Source organism: Tympanuchus pallidicinctus, unplaced genomic scaffold (genome assembly GCF_026119805.1).
Source record: "Tympanuchus pallidicinctus isolate F22 unplaced genomic scaffold, pur_lepc_1.0 scaffold15, whole genome shotgun sequence".
Classification (NCBI taxonomy): domain Eukaryota; kingdom Metazoa; phylum Chordata; class Aves; order Galliformes; family Phasianidae; genus Tympanuchus; species Tympanuchus pallidicinctus.
This window is the reverse complement of record NW_026294669.1, coordinates 35,269,545-35,286,222: the sequence shown is the minus strand read 5'-3', so window position 1 is coordinate 35,286,222 and position 16,678 is coordinate 35,269,545. Positions and strand designations below refer to the sequence as shown.

Below are 16,678 nucleotides of genomic sequence, written 5' to 3'. Positions count from 1 at the left end.
TTTGTAGCTCACTTCTTTTAAAAGGATTATAACTATTCCCCCTGTATTTTATTCCCAATGTCTTCCATCTTCATAACGATGTTTGTCATTGAGTGGAAATGGTGCTTTCTGCATGTTTAAAAACCCTGTGTATTCTTCCAGTATATCTAAAGAAAACTGTGGAATTAGTCCTGTTTTGCTTGGAGTGGTGCCCAGCATCAAGGTTGTAATGCAATAGTGTGTGAACATGCAAAGTAAGTCATGTTCTGGAAAAATATCAGTCCATATGCAGTGGGATAATCTGAGTTGATGTTCAGAAACTACATAACGTGAGTTGTATGAGACCCGGTATCCTGTTGTGCAGAAGGTAAGAGAACAAGAAAGTTGGGATGACTAGGAAAGGGAAAGAGAAGAAAGCTGCCAAATAATTTCTTGGTATATCTTCATTCTGAATATTGTCTTATCCTTCATCTAAGAAAAGGAATTGTAGAACAGCAACACAGATCGTGTCAGGAGACAGGTGTGGTAAAAGGCATGATCGAGATCTACATTCTTAACAACAGACTGTTAATGACGTGCGGAAGATTCCTAAGAAATAACGGTCCAGTGCTGCTTCCAAAATAGGAAAGGAAGAAGAGAGACTGGGAAAAATCAAGCAATGGCTTATTGATATAAGAACAACTAGAAAAAGCTGATTTTTTTTTTTTTTTTCTCTCAGGTTTCTGACTGTCATGATAGTTATAGAGTTCTGCTGATAAATTACAGGAGGAGATTGTGTAAATGAACTCCTGAGGGGTGTGTAATACAAAGACACAGAGTTAGGTTCAGGGGTTCTTGGGGTCAGTCTTGCAGGAGCCTGAGAGGCTATTCTGTATATGGGTTGTTAGTGCTTGCTTGTGGCATTAGCCAGTGTCCTGTGGCAGTGCTGGGTAAGAGGAGCATGTGGTGTAATTCAGTGCCGTCGTACCTACCAAAAGTGGTGTGGAGGTGGGGAAGACAAGAGCCATCATCTGTCTGTGGGCTGCATCGTGTGGAAGGTGTGAGACTGTGACACTGGGAGCCAAAGGCAAAGACATGAGGAACATGCTAAAATGTACCCCTCCTTCCCTGCTTGCTTTGCTCAGAGAGAGGGCGATGGTGAATGCTACCGACCTGACCTCCTGCTTACTGAACCGAACTGAGAACTGGAGAATTCATTCTGTATTCCAGTTTGAGATCCAATATGAGATTTGGAAATAGTTTACGTGATTAATCAGAAACCTCAGCCCTGTGCCCAGACTTCTGATGATAAATGACAATGATAATGAAACCACACCTGTGAAGGATCAATTGACTTCTAGCAGGCTCTTCAATTTGTTTCTTCAGTAGTTTTCAATGGGATTTTCTTTGGGGTCTACAGACATGGAACACGATAGTTGCTTACCTATTCTTTCATTGCTACATGGGTGATTGTAATGATGATCTTCTGGGATGGTGGGAAACTTTTTGCACTGTCCAGTGTGAAAACCACAGGTTTTGCATGAGTCATGTACTGCAGAAGCTCAGTCAGACCAGGTAGAAACTGCTTGCTGATGACCTGCAAACCAGCATCAAGTATGTAGTGGACACACTGGAGACATGTCCAGTCCTGTACACAGGACAGGTGGGCTTCTGTAATGTTCCATGGTCACAGGGTTTCCAGTTTCATGTTCAATTGGTTCCATTCAGTACCGCCATGGTGATGTTTTCATCCTGTAGAAAACTGTTTGCTGACAAGGAAATGACAGAATTTGTCATTTACTGTGGCCTTGATGATCTCTTTTGATGCTTCTGAGTGGAGCCACGTTTGCTAACTCTGCTACATGTTACCATCTATTACCATCCATGCTCTCTAGGAGATGATCTCCAACTGTTTTACACCAGTGTGGTGTCGTACTGATGGATTTACAAGTGTCATTCTCCTTGTTGGAGGCAGGAGATTCAATAGATGTGCTATCCTGTGGATACAAGAGAGGGTTGCTGGTGCTTGGCTAGGCATCATCACTTTGACTTTGAGCAATTGCAGCCTTTGTACTTACAGGAGAGAGTCCAAGTATAGTCACATGCTTAAACCTGCTTGTCGGTGGCCCGACATGAACTCGGTGAGGTGGAGGGGAAACTTGACATGAGACAGCAGTGTTCATAAACTGTGTGAGTCCTGAACTGTACTCAGTGCGACTTTGAACTGAGTACTTTGTCAGTTAGAAACATTTTGGCAACAGGGTTATGTTATTTGCGGTTCGATTTTGAACTTCTGTTTGCAATATAGCTTTATAGCAGATAGGATGAAAGGTTTGAGGAAAGCTTTATGTAGAGATGCGGAAAGATTTTCAGTTGGCTACTTCTTTCAAAAATGCATGTGTAATTCAGTGGGAAATAAAATCTCAGTTGTACCAAGTAGTGGTTTGGGTTATTTAAAAAGCAACACAGGTCGTTCAACACTAGTTTTTCCTATTGATCTTTACTGTAAGATATACTTCACGGACAATTTGCCATAGTGTGGTTATGAAAGAAAATGCTTATTAATCCTAGCAGTGTTTCTTGACCTCCGTGCTGTGCATGCATTTCTGTCACATGTTCCCAAGTACCCTGGCTTATGTTGTCAGTAAATGTCCAAGTCCAGTTTTCTTCTGTCCTCCCAAAGAGCTCCAACAGATGCACAAACCACACGGCCGTCTGCATATGGGTGTTCTTCCCACTTGCCAACATGTCAGACAGCCTGCTGTCTAAAGACGTTTGTGTTGGGTTCTGGGCCACTGGTTTAAGGTCTGGAGTGATGCGATGTGCATCCAGCATTGTTTTATCAAAGGTCTCCATTTGGGTGCCAAGATTCCAGTTGTGTAACAGCCCACCTTCTCTTCACTTACTGAATGTACAGCAAGAACGGGAAAACCCTGTGAGAGGTGCATGAATGTGAGGCAGATGTTTTGTGTGTGATGGGAGAGGAAGCCTTACATGGAAGAGAAAGTATCACACACATTTGTGAGAGAATTTTCCACTGAAGCAGATTTTCTGTGGCCAAAATTCCTGCATTCCATTGCACTGGCATTCTTATAGGATAATAAGGAGTTGTTTTCACGAGACTTGCCTTCCTTTGTCCTGACAAGAGGTGGGAGAAGACACATCAGTGTTCAAGAGAGAAGTCTGTAGAAATCAGGATGTTGGGGAACTCATCTTAAGCACTGAATAACTCCAATGATACTGTAATGCTCACTGTATTTGCCTTTACAAGTAATGAAAAAAACCAGCATCATTATTCCCTGGTAGGTGTGCAGTGATTAAGTCAGTAAATCATTAACTAGAAGATAATCACATTTCAACAATCAGCAGATAAATCCATCCGCTTCCTAGAATTCAAGCTACAGCCTGAGAAGGCGAAGGCGAAGAAGGAGAAGGAGAAGGAGAAGGAGGAGAAGGAGAAGGAGGAGAAGGAGAAGGAGAAGGAGAAGGAGAAGGAGAAGGAGAAGGAGAAGGAGAAGGAGAAGGAGAAGGAGAAGGAGAAGGAGAAGGAGAAGGAGAAGGAGAAGGAGAAGGAGAAGGAGAAGGAGAAGGAGAAGGAGAAGGAGAAGGAGAAGGAGAAGGAGAAGGAGAAGGAGAAGGAGAAGGAGAAGGAGAAGGAGAAGGAGAAGGAGAAGAGAAGGAGAAGGAGAAGGAGAAGGAGAAGGAGAAGGAGAAGGAGAAGGAGAAGGAGAAGGAGAAGGAGAAGGAGAAGAGAAGGAGAAGGAGAAGGAGAAGGAGAAGGAGAAGGAGAAGGAGAAGGAGAAGGAGAAGGAGAAGGAGAAGGAGAAGGAGAAGGAGAAGGAGAAGGAGAAGGAGAAGGAGAAGGTGACGGTTTCACAGTCAGTGCTCTGCCCACAGCACAATGACGCTGCGGCTTTGCTGTCCACTTGCTGCCGGGATTTTTATCCTCCTCGTTCCTGGCCTCTCTGAAGGAGGGAAACTCCTGGTGGTGCCCATGGTTGGAAGCCACTGGCTGAGCATGAAGGAAGTAGTTCAGAAGCTCGCCGAGAGGGGACATGAAGTGGTGGTGCTTAAACCAGAAGTAAGCTGGCATACGGGAGAAACACAAAAACACGCATACACTGTAAAGACATACCCAGTGTCCACCAAGTTAGAAGACCTGGATAATGCCTTTCAGCTGTATCTTGCAACTCACCTGAAGAGTATGCCTTTCCCACTGTATGCTTTTGCAACCTACAACATTTCAAAATACCTTTTTGAATCCTTCTACCTTCAGTGCAGAGAACTGTTCAGCAGCACAGAAACTCTGCAGTACTTGAATCAAAGTGGCTTCGATGCAGTCCTCACAGACCCTCTTTTTATGTGTGGAGCAACAGTTGCTAATTACCTTTCACTTCCATTTGTGTTCTTCATGAGAGGATTACCTTGCAATCTACACTTTGAAGCCGAACAGTGCCCAAGCCCTCTGTCGTATGTCCCCAGAACATTTTCCTTCAATTCAGACCACATGACATTTTTCCAGAGAGTGGAAAATACACTGATTTCTCTCCTGGAGCGCTTTTACTGTTATGGTTACTATCGAGCTGCAATACAGCTTTCCTCTGAAGTTCTTCAAAGAGATGTAACTCCGATGGACCTCCTGAACTCTGCTTCTATTTCAATAATGAGATTTGACTTTGTGTTTGAGTATCCCAGACCAGTGATGCCCAATATGGTCTTCATTGGAGGTATGAACTGTGCTGAGAAAAAACCACTGCCTAAGGTATGTTCATTTTCTCAAATTACACATTTCCCAAAGCAATGTAATTTCATGGGTAGTGGACATCTAGTGCTCTTGATTTTGTTCTTTTTTTTTTCCTAATGATTTAATTTGTAACTGAGTCTTGACATATTTTTTTCTGTGGTCTAAGATGCATGTGGGATATCCACAGTTAGATCCAGGTTTGTCAGAGCCCCATCTTGACCTTGAAAGTTTCCAGGGATGGGGCTTACACCAAATCTCTTAGCAATCTGTTCCAGAGCCTCACCACCCTTCACTGTAAGCAAGTATTTCCTAATATCCAACCTAAATCTCCCCTCTGTCTGCTTGAAACCATTTCTCCTTGTCCTAATACTATTGACCCTGCAAAAGAGTCTGTCCCCTTCTTTCTTATAGCCCCCCTTTATATACTGAAAGGCCTCTCTTAGGTCACCCCAGACCCTTCTCTTCTCTGTGCTGAACAGCTCCAGCTCTCTCAGCCTGTCCGTGCTGGGAGATGTTCCATCCCTGAATTATTTTTGTGGCCTTTCTCTGGACGCTCTCCAACAAATCTATGTCTCTCCTGAACTGAGGACTGCACATCTGGATGCAGTATTCCAGGTGAGACCTCACCAGTGCTGGGTGGAGAGACTGAATCACCTCCCTGGACCTGCAAATCTATGAATTCCCACATTTTCTGTATGTGCGCTTCAGAAAACTGACTCCCACCTCTCAACACCCCATATTCATCCCTCTCTGGGTGTTGGTTATTTATCATGTAGTTGCTTACATTACTGCCTGTGTGTGGCCGGGAGCTTAGAGGCTCAGTTTGTTCGTTGAAGTTTTCTCTGTGTTATCAGTGGGACTAGTAAAAGATATCCAAGACTGCTGTGTTGTGTCCATGAAGGTATTTGCTAGCTTCCTTTCCATTCACCTGCCCTGAACCCATCATTTAGTTGTTGCTGTGTTTTTTGTTTCTGTCTGGTAGCATGGCTTTTTTCTTCTCTTTCCTTCTCCTCTTCAGATTTGGAATTGCATGGTACTTTCTGGTGTTCATGATATATTCAAAGGACACACAATTTTGACTACTTGGAGGAGCTGTGAATTAAACGTCAGCCTTCTACATACTGATTAGGCACTTTTCAGTTACACCAACCCATAAAAGAAATGGAATTGGAATTTCCACTCTCTCTCATGAGCATATTTTGAAGGTTTCCTTTAGAAAGTACAAAGTCTTTCATAGTGGTAGATGCCTCCAGTGTTATTAAGAGATGATGCAGAATTATAAAATAGTTTGAGTTGGAAGGGACCTTAAAGCCCATCCACTTTGAATCCCTGCTATGGGAAAGGACACCTCCCACAGACCAGGCTGCCCAAAGCACTATCCAGCCTGGCCTCGAGCATTGCCAGGGGTAGGGTATCCACAGCCTGTGCCAGGACCTTACCACTCTCGTAGTAAAGAATTTGTTCCTTGTATCTAACCTAAATTAACTTTCTTACAGCTTAAAACCATTGTCCTCATCCCATATACTACACCCTCTGATAACAAGTCCCTCCCTAGCTTTCCTCTGGCCCCCTTTAAGCATGAAAAAGCCACAGCGAGGTCTTGCTGGATTTCTTTCTTCTCCAGGTTGAACAAGCTCAGCCCTCTCCAGCCTGTACTCATGTTTAGGATTGCCCCATGCCAGGTGCAGGACTTTGCACCTGGTCTTGTTGAACTTCATGACATTATCATGGGCCCCCTTCTCAAGCTTGTCCAGGTCTCTCTGGATGGCAAGCCCTTCCCTCCAGCATGTCAGTCCTAATACAGATGCCTGAGGGCAGCACTTGTCACTGGTTTCCACGTGGACATCAAACCATTGAATGCAACTCTTTGAATATAACTGTCCAGCCAATACCTTATCTGTTGAATGGTTCACCCATCAAATACACATATTTTCATTTTATAGGCAAGACTGCTGTCCCAGGTCTTGCTAGTTACACAACGAAAGACCATGCTGACCTGCTTCTAAGGTTAATGATTAAATAAATTAAAAGTACAAAGGGGGACAGCTTTTTTCAAGAACTCTGTACTTCTTTCCCTGTTATATACACAGTTGTCATCAATTATTGAACAATTACCTCAAAATTTTGGTAAGTTAAATATTTCTTTCTGTAGTCAATAATTATTTTCCTGTGGGTAAGTTAAGGTTACACAGACCTTCATATAAAGGACTGTGGTGGGTGTCTCCAGAACAGAACTCTACAGCTTACTTTCAGTGAAATGGCTCTTCAATTTCTGTGTTTTTACCAACGTACTGGGATATTTTTTCTTCTTCTATCATCTTTAATCTTTGCGGAATGTGGGAAGATCCTGGTGATACCTCAGGATGGAAGTCATTGGCTCAGTATGCGACCAGTAGTAGGAAAACTCCAGCAAAATGGACATGATGTTGTTGTGGTTGTACCGTCATCAAGTTTTTTTATGAAGACAAAGGAACATCAAAATTATACAGTGAAAGTATATCCAACACCTTATACAGATGAGCATTTACATGGCGTGCTCAAGTCATTTGTTAATGATCATCTTACTGAGCAATCTACATTGAAAGCAATCATCACTATGTATCACAGCATTGTAGAAGCTTTCAGGTTTTTTTTCACCACGTGTCAGAGCCTCTTGCACAACGAAGAAATGATGCAGTATTTGAGAAAGAGCAAATTTGACGTCGTTTTCACAGATCCAATTCTGATGTGTGGACCAATACTTGCTGATTATCTTTCAGTTCCTTCTGTCTACTTCTTGCGAGGATTTCCTTGCGGTATGGATTCAAAAGCTACCCAGTGTCCAAGCCCTCCTTCTTATGTTCCCAGGCTCTTCCTAAATAATTCCGATAGCATGACATTTGCTCAGCGTGTGAAAAACATGCTGGTCAATATACTGGAGCTTGTTTACTGTCAGCCTTTATTCACTCTATTTGAAGAACTTGCGTATGAGATTTTGCAAAAGAAAGTGACGTCTACAGACCTTCTAAGCCATGGATCTGTCTGGCTCATGAGATATGATTTTGCCTTTGAATTTCCAAGACCAATAATGCCAAACATGGTTTTTATTGGAGGGATAAACTGTGCTCAGAAGAACAAGCTGTCTCAGGTATAGAACTTTATTTTATTTTTATTGAAAACCAAGAACAAAAGTATGTAAGTATCTCACATTGAAACTTCACTAAAAACACCTTATTTAAAAATAGAAAGCTAATCAAAAATCCTGCAAGATTCATAAATATTATTTGCCAGTACCCAGCATTCTGATTAAATCATATCCTGGCAATCCTAAAGTCTTATCAAATAAGAAAACTTAAGTTACATGTAAACAGTATGCAAATGATGAACTGTTTTTTTGAATTGAAGCTCATCTGGATTTTGGCAAGTGGCAGGCATTTCTCTCCTAAAGAACTTGGTAGCTTCTATTTTATCTAAGTTTCTAATGCTACATCCACCTCCAGAAGAGCAGGCACCACAATCATACTGCTACATAGCTCTGAAAGAGTAGCCTGAGGAACACACATAGACACTGTCTGGTCTTTGTCTGCTCTACGGTGTTCAGGACTGTCCATCTGGACACATCAGGCACTTGCTGCCATGCCAGGAGCATTCAGTCCACCTGCTTTGGTGGCTATGGGAGCTATGGACTCTAGGTGTTGCCATCTGACTGTACTGACAGTCATGAAAAGCTTGCAGGATAAAGGGCACCCAATTACTGTTGTTGAAGGCAGCCTTGGCATCAGTGTTGAAGATTGGCATGGGCATTTCTGTGCATGTACATCTATATACCCATTCTCCTTTTTCATTCTTGAAGGTTATAGGACTAACATTTTTGCCATTTGTCAATTGTATTTCTGTCCATTCAGTCAGGTAAATTGAATTACCTCTTTCTCTTTATGTCAAGGTGTTAATATAAACTGGAAAAGAAATCAAATGCACACGAGGGTTAAAATTTGGAAAAAGTAGCAAATATATAAGCTGCAGCCAAATCTAAACCCCAGAAGAAAGCCTTTCAAAAATAAGTCCTCTTGTTCTTTTTAAGTTATTTAATTAGATTCTAGGCATGGATGTCTTCTATAAATTCCCATACAGGTTTTTGGGTGAGAGCCAGACCTCTGAATCAAATTTGGGTGGGATGGGGGGGAGGGGTGCAAGAAAGGGGTGTTCAAGAATTACATCTTCTAAGTGCACCTGAATCAGAATTGTGTAGAACAAAGCCCTGATGTCTTCTCTTTTGTTTAGATAAGTATGTTTCGTATTTGTGTTGGAGGTGACTGAGACAACCTTTGTACCACAAGAGTCTTTAGGGTCACAGAACGAAGCAAACCACCTGTTCTCTCTATCTGGTTACATATATCTCAATAAAGGGAAAAAGAATAGCCATTGCTTGTACAGTCTTTCAAAAGGACATAAATTATAAGTAGGAAAGATCACTGATCTGATATTCAAGACTCAAGCAGATGTCTGTGAAAGCCCCATGAAGGAAGCATGTAGCTGTCTGTATTCATATGTCAGAGTCTAGCTTGACTTCACCTAGTGTTCATCAGCCTTTGCTATGGTTATGAGTAACAGGCCTGTCTGTGTATCACCTTTTCCTGAGCTGTTTGAAAATTCACATTAATCTACTACCTTTGTCATAAACTATGGATATGTGGATAGTGCAGGTGGTAGAGCTAGATGTTCTTTTTGAAGGTAGGTTCTCACTGAGGTTAAAGCTTTCTCGCAAGGCTTGGAAATAAGTAGGCAGAAAATGCAAAGGAAAGAAGGCCCCACCAGTGTTGTAGAGCTTGGATGCCTGAAGTAACAAACTGCGTGCTGAATGCAGGATTTTTCATTGTAGATAACACTTTCCTGGTCACCTACTTATATATAAAGTTTTACTGCAGCAGGTAAACACCAGTAATGACTCAGCAGTTTAGATCAGGAAGGATCTGACTCCACAGAGTTCATGGACTGTGTCAGCCTTGAACTGAGCTCACACAGACCTTGGACTCACAAGTTCATCAGCTAGAGACACGTTGGCTTATGTTATCTGAAGGTCGATGGTTCTCTTTTGCAATAGCTTTGCAGTTGATAGGGTAAGAGATTAGATGGAAGTTTTATGTTTAAACGGGTAGAGATTTTCAGTTGGGTACCTATCTTCAAAAATGCAATTTCAATTCAATGGAAAAAAAACTTCATAGTTTTTCTCAATTTTACCAACTAGTTCGCTTTTTTAAAAAAAACAAAAACAAAAACAAAAATGAAAAAACACAGGTACTTCCACACTGATTTTTCATATTTATCTATTATACCCCGCTGCACAATTTGCCTATGCTTTATTAGGAAAAAAATACTTATTAAAAAATACCCAGTTATTGCACTGTAACAACTCTGACAGAATTCAGTGAGGTGAAGCTGTCCAACTCTATATGGCTAAGAGAAATTCTGGTGTGCTCTTTACAAACCGAGTAGCACCATATCATGTAATCCAAACAGTGTTTCTGGACAACCATGCTGTGCATGCATTTCTGTCACGTGTTCCCAAGTACCCTGGCGTATGTTGTCAGTAAATGTCCAAGTCCAGTTTCTTGTATCCCCAGGGCTCCAGCAGCTGCACAAACCACACGGCAGTCTGCATTGGTGCTCATCCCACTTGCCAACATGTCAGACAGCCTGCTGTCTAAAGACGTTTGTGTTGGGTCCTGGGCCACTGGTTTAAGGTCTGGAGTGATGCGATGTGCATCCAGCATTGTTTTATCAAAGGTCTCCATTTGGGTGCCAAGATTCCAGTTGTGTTACAGCCCACCTTCTCTTCACTTACTGAATGTACAGCGAGAACGGGAAAAACCTGTGAGAGGTGCATGCATTTGAGGCTGCTATTTTGTGTGTGATGGGAGAGGAAGCCTTACATGGGAGTGAAAGTATTGCACATGTGTGTGAGAGAATTTTCCACTCCGTGACAGATTTTCTGTGCACAAGCTTTCTGTTTTCCCTTGCACTGGTGTTGCCCTAAGATGGCTAGGATGGTCCCGTCCTATTTCACACATGTGTTGGAAATAGCCAACACCCTTCGGTCATGCTGATATAAACTATGAACTGATTTTAGATAGTATATAAGTTCAATTCAATCACATGAATGAGTAAAACCTAGGCATGGTTATTCATAACTTATTTGCCAATATGATGGTTCCAATTTGCAGACCCACATTTAAATGATCAGCTGAAGGTGACCCAGCATCGACTGAGCACCTGGGAAATGTTCTCTTATAAACGAGGGAAGTCAGAAACCTGCATTTACCTTGGCATCCCCAATAAATACTCACCATCTCTGAGTGAGAGATGCTATGGCATGTTCATTAGCTCACTTAACAGCCACCCACAGCACCTCATCCTTAAACCATGTCTGGGAAAGGAGCAAAAAGATTAGATAGGTGCCCAGATATCACCATCTGATCTGATCACTAGGCAGGGAATAGGTCTCCATCTCCTTCCTACATCACAGCTACAGTAATTCTGCGTTGAATAGATGTTGCTGTGTGAGAACAGAAAGAGATTGCAGAGATTTGTCTTTCTAGTGATTATTTCAAGTGTATGGATTCTAGAGGAAAATAATCAGCTTTAGGAGGTGTAGTTGTAGCTAAAATCCAAACTTTTCTGGGCAAAGTGCAAGAGACAGGCAAGAGTTAATCCCAGCTCCTTGCGTGACTTGCGTTCATGTACACAAAGTTATTAACGGCTGCCCCTGTGAAACAGTAACTGAGCCCAAGGATAAATCCCCGCTCTTAGTATAGTGAACATCTCCCCAATGACTCAGCTTATCTCAGAACAGCAGTTGTTTGCATAGTTACATCAATCAGCCAACACTGAACATAGCCAACTCACTCAGCAGCTAGCAGTCCTCTATCTCCCAGTGTAACCAGAGGCAAGAAAAGTGAATAGGAGAGATGGGGGCTGCTGCAGTTTGGGTAAGACAAGGGGAGGTCTGCACTGATGGGCTGCTGATGCTAAGAAGGTCATCAGTCTGTGGTACTGGTATGGAAAGGAGATGGGTGAGGCACTGAGTTGTAGTCACAGTATGGGAGAGCCAAGTTTATGACAGCAGTCACACCTTTCTCGTGCTTGTACAAACCTGCTTTTGAAGTCCAAAACCCATTTCAACATTTTATAATCATCAATCTCCTGACATGAATCCAGTTGCGTGCAAACTGATAAACATGTGAAACAGTAAATCAAAAGGGCAAAAGTATCATTGCCAAGTGCTATATTTGAGCAGGTGGATTGAAGCCTCAAAAGCTTTCAAACCACCCAGCTGGCTCTTGCACGGATTTCTTTCCACCTTGCAACATGCTGATGGCAATGCTTCTCCCCTTCTTGTGCTGCTTGAGTACTGCTGCTGCTGGGAAGTTGTTGGTGGTCCCGATGGACGGCAGTCACTGGCTCAGTATGAAGGAAGTGCTGACTGAACTGAGCAGGAAAGGGCACGAAATAGTTGTTGTAGCACCAGACAGCAATATCCTCATAGATTCTTCAGGGAATTTCACGATGAAGACGTATCCTGTACCATACAAGCAGGAAGAGATAAAAGAGCTTTTGCATACTTTTGGCATGAGCAGTTTCAGTGAACGGCCTTTTCTTACCAGATTTTTGGATACTTGGGAACTTTTTAGAAAGTCTTCTACTATGTTTCAAGCTTCCTGCAGTTCCTTACTGTACAAAAAAGAGCTGGTGAAATTTCTGGAAGAAAGCAAATTTGATGCAGTCTTTACAGATCCTGTGACACCCTGTGGACAAATAGTTGCTCTGCATTTGTCTATTCCTACTGTTTTCTTCTTGCGGGGTATTCCATGTTCTATAGACACTTATGCTGCCCAGAGCCCAAGCCCAGTGTCCTATGTCCCACGATGGTTCTCATTCAATACAGATCATATGACATTTCCTCAGAGAGTGAAGAACGTACTGATAAGCATTTCGGAGTATTTTATCTGCAGTATTGTCTTTTTACCATTTGAAAGACTGGCCTCAGACTTTCTCCAAAAGCCTATGACGTTGACACAGCTTCTAAGTCATGGATCCATTTGGCTGAAGAGAACTGACTTTGCCTTTGACTATCCTACACCTGTGATGCCCAGTATGGTTTTCATTGGAGGCATAAACTGTGGAAGGAAGAAGCTGTTACCTCAGGTTAGTGAGTGACTGGGAAATGTTCTGGCAGTCATATGCTTGCATGGTCTGTGCCAGATCTAAAAGCATTTCATATAGACATTACTTACCTACAGGTGTTATTTAGAGTAACTGTTTCTGTATCACAATGCATGTGAGTAACAGTGGTGTTGTTGAGCAGCAGAAGACATGATTCCATCTTCTTCTTTCCGACCTGCCCAACACAGGGATTTTGTTCTCTATGCTATATTTAATTCCAGCTGGTCAGGTACACAAACTTCACCTGGTCCAGGAATTAATGCATAAAAGTGCAGGTGGACTTAACAGTTCTTCCAAAAATTCTTTGCCCCATGAGACGATAGTGTATTTCTTCAAGAGCACTAGCTGTTTATCCAGTCAGAAAAGTAACTGGGTTAAGTGCAATAGCATTATTTGCTCTTTTCTGTAATGGTGGTGTTGTGCTTGGTTTGAGTTGAAAGGCTAATACTTTATTATGGGGAAAGTTACAATCTAGCAACAGTTTCCATCACAAAAACTAGGCAGCTGCATGCTCAGCTGTCCTTTCATAAGACATCCAGTTCAGACAGAAAATGTTCTCCTGTAAATATTGTGGGGTCTGATCACCTCTTGCATGTGTGTGATGCATGTTGACTTTCAGGTGTTCACGATGTACTACATTAGCTTCATGATGTACCACATTAGCTTGTAGCTACATGTGATGTGTCTCTTCTTGCTTGCTTGTGATAAGTACAACAGTCTCATGCTGTGAAGGCAGCCATTAAGTAGAAAAGGGTAGATGGGAGGAGATAGCACTCCTCAGCAGCTGGTGAATCTCCAATTAATGGCATCCAACAGTTTCAGCAACAAATCACGTTGTTTCTTGAAAGAGATAAAAGTTTTGTCCTATTTGCATGCCCCTAACAAAGAAACAGGCATTTCTCTGTTCTTCCCTTGAACGTTTTTCACTTCTCTGTGTCATACATAGTGTATGTATTCCTCCCTGCCTGTCAGCTCTTCTATTCTTCCTGTAAATGCATATGCCTTTGTGATTATGAATTAAGGATGCTTTATAGTAAAACAGATTTGCACTTTACAAGCTTGCACACCTTCCCCAGATCCAACCTTATCTGCCCTCAGGCTGTGCTTAATTCCTCCCATTACTTCACCTGATGCTGCCCATTGTTAGTACTGCTTACTTCAGCAGAGCAGCTATTGCTCAGGTCTTGCTTACTCACAGAAAAGTCTTTTTTTTCCCTGTTCTGTTCATCTGACCTGTTTAAAGGCTGCTTCAGGGACAAGCCCAGACAGACCCTTCGGGAAAGCAACGGGACCAGTTCGCCTGCACGCAGTTCCACTTCAAATTTCGACTCTCCTCTAAAACCAGAGCTCACTTTCACCCTTATCTTGCAAGGGTTAAAAAGTTCAGAGTCCAGCATATTTTTATTCCTGATTCCTTAATGGCATTCCAGCCCTTTATTTGTTACCTTCTAGATGTAGCTAGGCATCACAGTTATATGTAAAAGAAAAATGTAATACTGAAGGTTAGCACATGTCTAAAAAAAATGCTTGCTAACTGCTCAGGTATGGTATTTTAGTTTTAGTTTTTCCTCTGAAATAAGAACACCATGGCTTGCCATTCAAAAACAGTTCTTGTTTTGAAAGTGCTATTGATTACTTCTGCCAAGGCTTTAACTAACTGGGTACCAAGGGATCTGAGTGGCTTTATTTTCATGCAATTCTTGTCAACTGGCAGTTAACATTCTGGTTGCTCTTTCAGTTTACAGAATCACAGAATTGTAGGGGTTGGAAGGGACCTCCAGAGATCATAGAGTCCAACCCCCTGCCAAAGCAGGTTCCCTACAGCAGGTCGCACAGGTCGGCATCCAGGCAGGTCTTGAACATCTCCAGAGAAGGAGACTCCACCACCTCCCTGGCAGCCTGTTCCAGTGCTCTGTCACCTCACTGTACAGAAGTTCTTGCGCATATTTGTGCGGAACTTCCTATGCTGCAGTTTCCAGCCGTTTCCCCTTGTCCTGTCTCCACTCACCACTGAAAAGAGTCCATCCTCGCCATTCTGCCCCCCACACCTCAGATATTTATAGACCTGGATCAGGTCCCCTCTCAGTCTTCTTTTCTCAAGGCTGAACAGACCCAGTTCACTCAGCCTTTCTCCATAGCAGAGATGCTCCAGGCCCCTCACCATCTTTGTGGCCCTCCGCTGGACTCTTTCCAAGAGATCCTTGTGTTTTTTGTACTGGGGTGCCCAGAACTGGACGCAGTACTCCAGATGAGGCCTCACCAGGGCAGAGTAGAGGGGGAGGATCACCTCCCTTCGACCTGCTGGACACGCTCTTTTAATGCACCCCAGGATGCCATTGGCCCTCTTGGCCACAAGGGCACAGTGCTGGCTCATGGCCAACCTGTAGTCCACCAGGACACCCAGGACCCTCTCCGCAGATGGAGTCTTATACTTCCACAGCATGGTTTCCTTATTTTCTTATACATGTACATAGTTTTTTTTCAGTGAATGATTTGTTACACAGCATTATTAGTGCAGTACTTGCTGAAAAAGATGTTATTCCCTGCAGTCCCACTATTCATTCAGTGCAAATGGATGGCCATTATCCAGTTTATCTATGGATCAGATGACTGCTAGAGAGTTTGGCTGAACTTTAAAACCGCCAGTTTGTCCATGTCAGTGATTATACGTTCACCACAAAGCAAATAAGCATAAAGGTCATCACAAAAAACACAGCTCAGTTAGCTTAAAAGCCCAGAGGTGCTTGTGTTCATTAGAACACCTCTCCCACATTTCTGCAGGAATGGCCCTGATGCTTCCTTCTCATCCACAAGTCTCTGAGTCAACCATCATAGACTGTGAACAATTACTGCACAACACAGAACTTATCAGATATCTCAAGGAGAGTAACTTTGATGCTCTCTTAACGGATCCTGTACTGCCCTGTGGAGCAATACTGGCCGAGCATCTTTCCATCCCTTCTGTGTATTTCATGATAGGAATACCATGTGGATTAGATTTTGAGGCCACCCAGTGTCCCAGTCCCCCTTCTTATGTCCCCAGGCTATTTTCAGACCTTACAGATCACATGAACTTCCTCCAGCGTGTGAAGAATGTCATCTTTGACACCTCCAATCTTTTTCTTTGTGACTTCATTTTTAAACCATTTGAAAAACTGGCTTCTGAGTTCCTCCAGCGAGATGTGACCATGCTAGATCTCTATCGTAAGGCTTCTGTATGGCTTCTGAGGTATGAATTTGTGCTAGAATATCCACGACCACTGATGCCCAACATGATTGTAGTTGGAGGAGTGAACTGTGCTCACAAGCAGCTCTCTCAGGTGAGTTGTGCTCTGGTTTTAATTCTTGTTATGATAGACTTCCGTGCTCCTAAAACTGTGATTTTTTATAATGTAGATATTTAGTTCCCAATGGAAGTGACCTGTGCAGGCGTTAGTGAAAACAATGGTATTTCTGTCATTTCTTCCTCACTTTCCGCTTTTTTTTCCTGTATAGACAACTTCACCTTTTCATTTACAAAGTATGGTGAATTGAGAGGCAGTAAGTGGCTTCTGGCATGTTTTCTTTTCCTGTACAAGAAGGCATTCTCCCACTTGGCTGAGGAGAGGTAAGAGTGTATGAGAACTATAGGGATGTGTCCCTTGTGTGTATTCCAATGGAGTTGTGCCCTGCATTGAAAGCTTCATCTGGCATTAGAGCAAAAAGCTATCTTAGGTTAATCCTCAGTGAAGGAGTGGTCAGGTGCTGGAATGGGCTGCTCAGTGGGGCAATGGAGTC

General features: G+C 42.7%; 3 protein-coding genes across 22 annotated transcripts in view; all 3 read left to right on the top strand.

Moving 5' to 3' along the window:
• LOC128076892 (UDP-glucuronosyltransferase 1-6-like) overlaps window positions 1–4,832 on the top strand; it is a 245,886-nt gene extending 241,054 nt beyond the window's left edge. For 16 of the 17 annotated variants that reach the window (XM_052675337.1, XM_052675347.1, XM_052675338.1 and 13 more), the window contains one exon: window positions 3,138–3,342. In XM_052675337.1, coding sequence (XP_052531297.1) covers window positions 3,138–3,187 — 50 coding nt within the window. In that variant the 3' untranslated portion in view covers window positions 3,188–3,342. Of the gene's footprint in view, window positions 1–3,137; window positions 3,343–4,685 lie in introns of those variants that run through there. The other variant, XM_052675321.1, reaches the window with a different exon arrangement.
• Window positions 1–14,797, top strand: part of LOC128076896 (UDP-glucuronosyltransferase 1A1-like) — a 35,438-nt gene extending 20,641 nt beyond the window's left edge. For 3 of the 4 annotated variants that reach the window (XM_052675363.1, XM_052675362.1, XM_052675361.1), the window contains exons 2-3: window positions 2,621–2,900; window positions 10,560–14,797. In XM_052675363.1, the coding sequence (XP_052531323.1) occupies window positions 12,047–12,895 (849 nt within the window). In that variant the 5' untranslated portion in view covers window positions 2,621–2,900; window positions 10,560–12,046 and the 3' untranslated portion in view covers window positions 12,896–14,797. The remainder of the gene's footprint in view (window positions 1–2,620; window positions 2,901–10,559) is intronic. The other variant, XM_052675359.1, reaches the window with a different exon arrangement.
• LOC128076895 (UDP-glucuronosyltransferase 1-6-like) lies at window positions 6,947–7,850 on the top strand. The gene has a single exon (XM_052675358.1). The coding sequence runs from the start codon at window positions 6,960–6,962 to the stop codon at window positions 7,833–7,835; it is 876 nt and encodes a 291-aa protein (XP_052531318.1). The 5' UTR covers window positions 6,947–6,959; the 3' UTR covers window positions 7,836–7,850.
• Window positions 14,798–16,678: the final 1,881 nt, after the last annotated feature.

Excerpts from the sequence above, each read along its gene's own strand:
- LOC128076895 (XM_052675358.1), top strand. The coding sequence starts at position 6,960 with ATGGCTCTTCAATTTCTGTGTTTTTACCAACGTACTGGGATATTTTTT.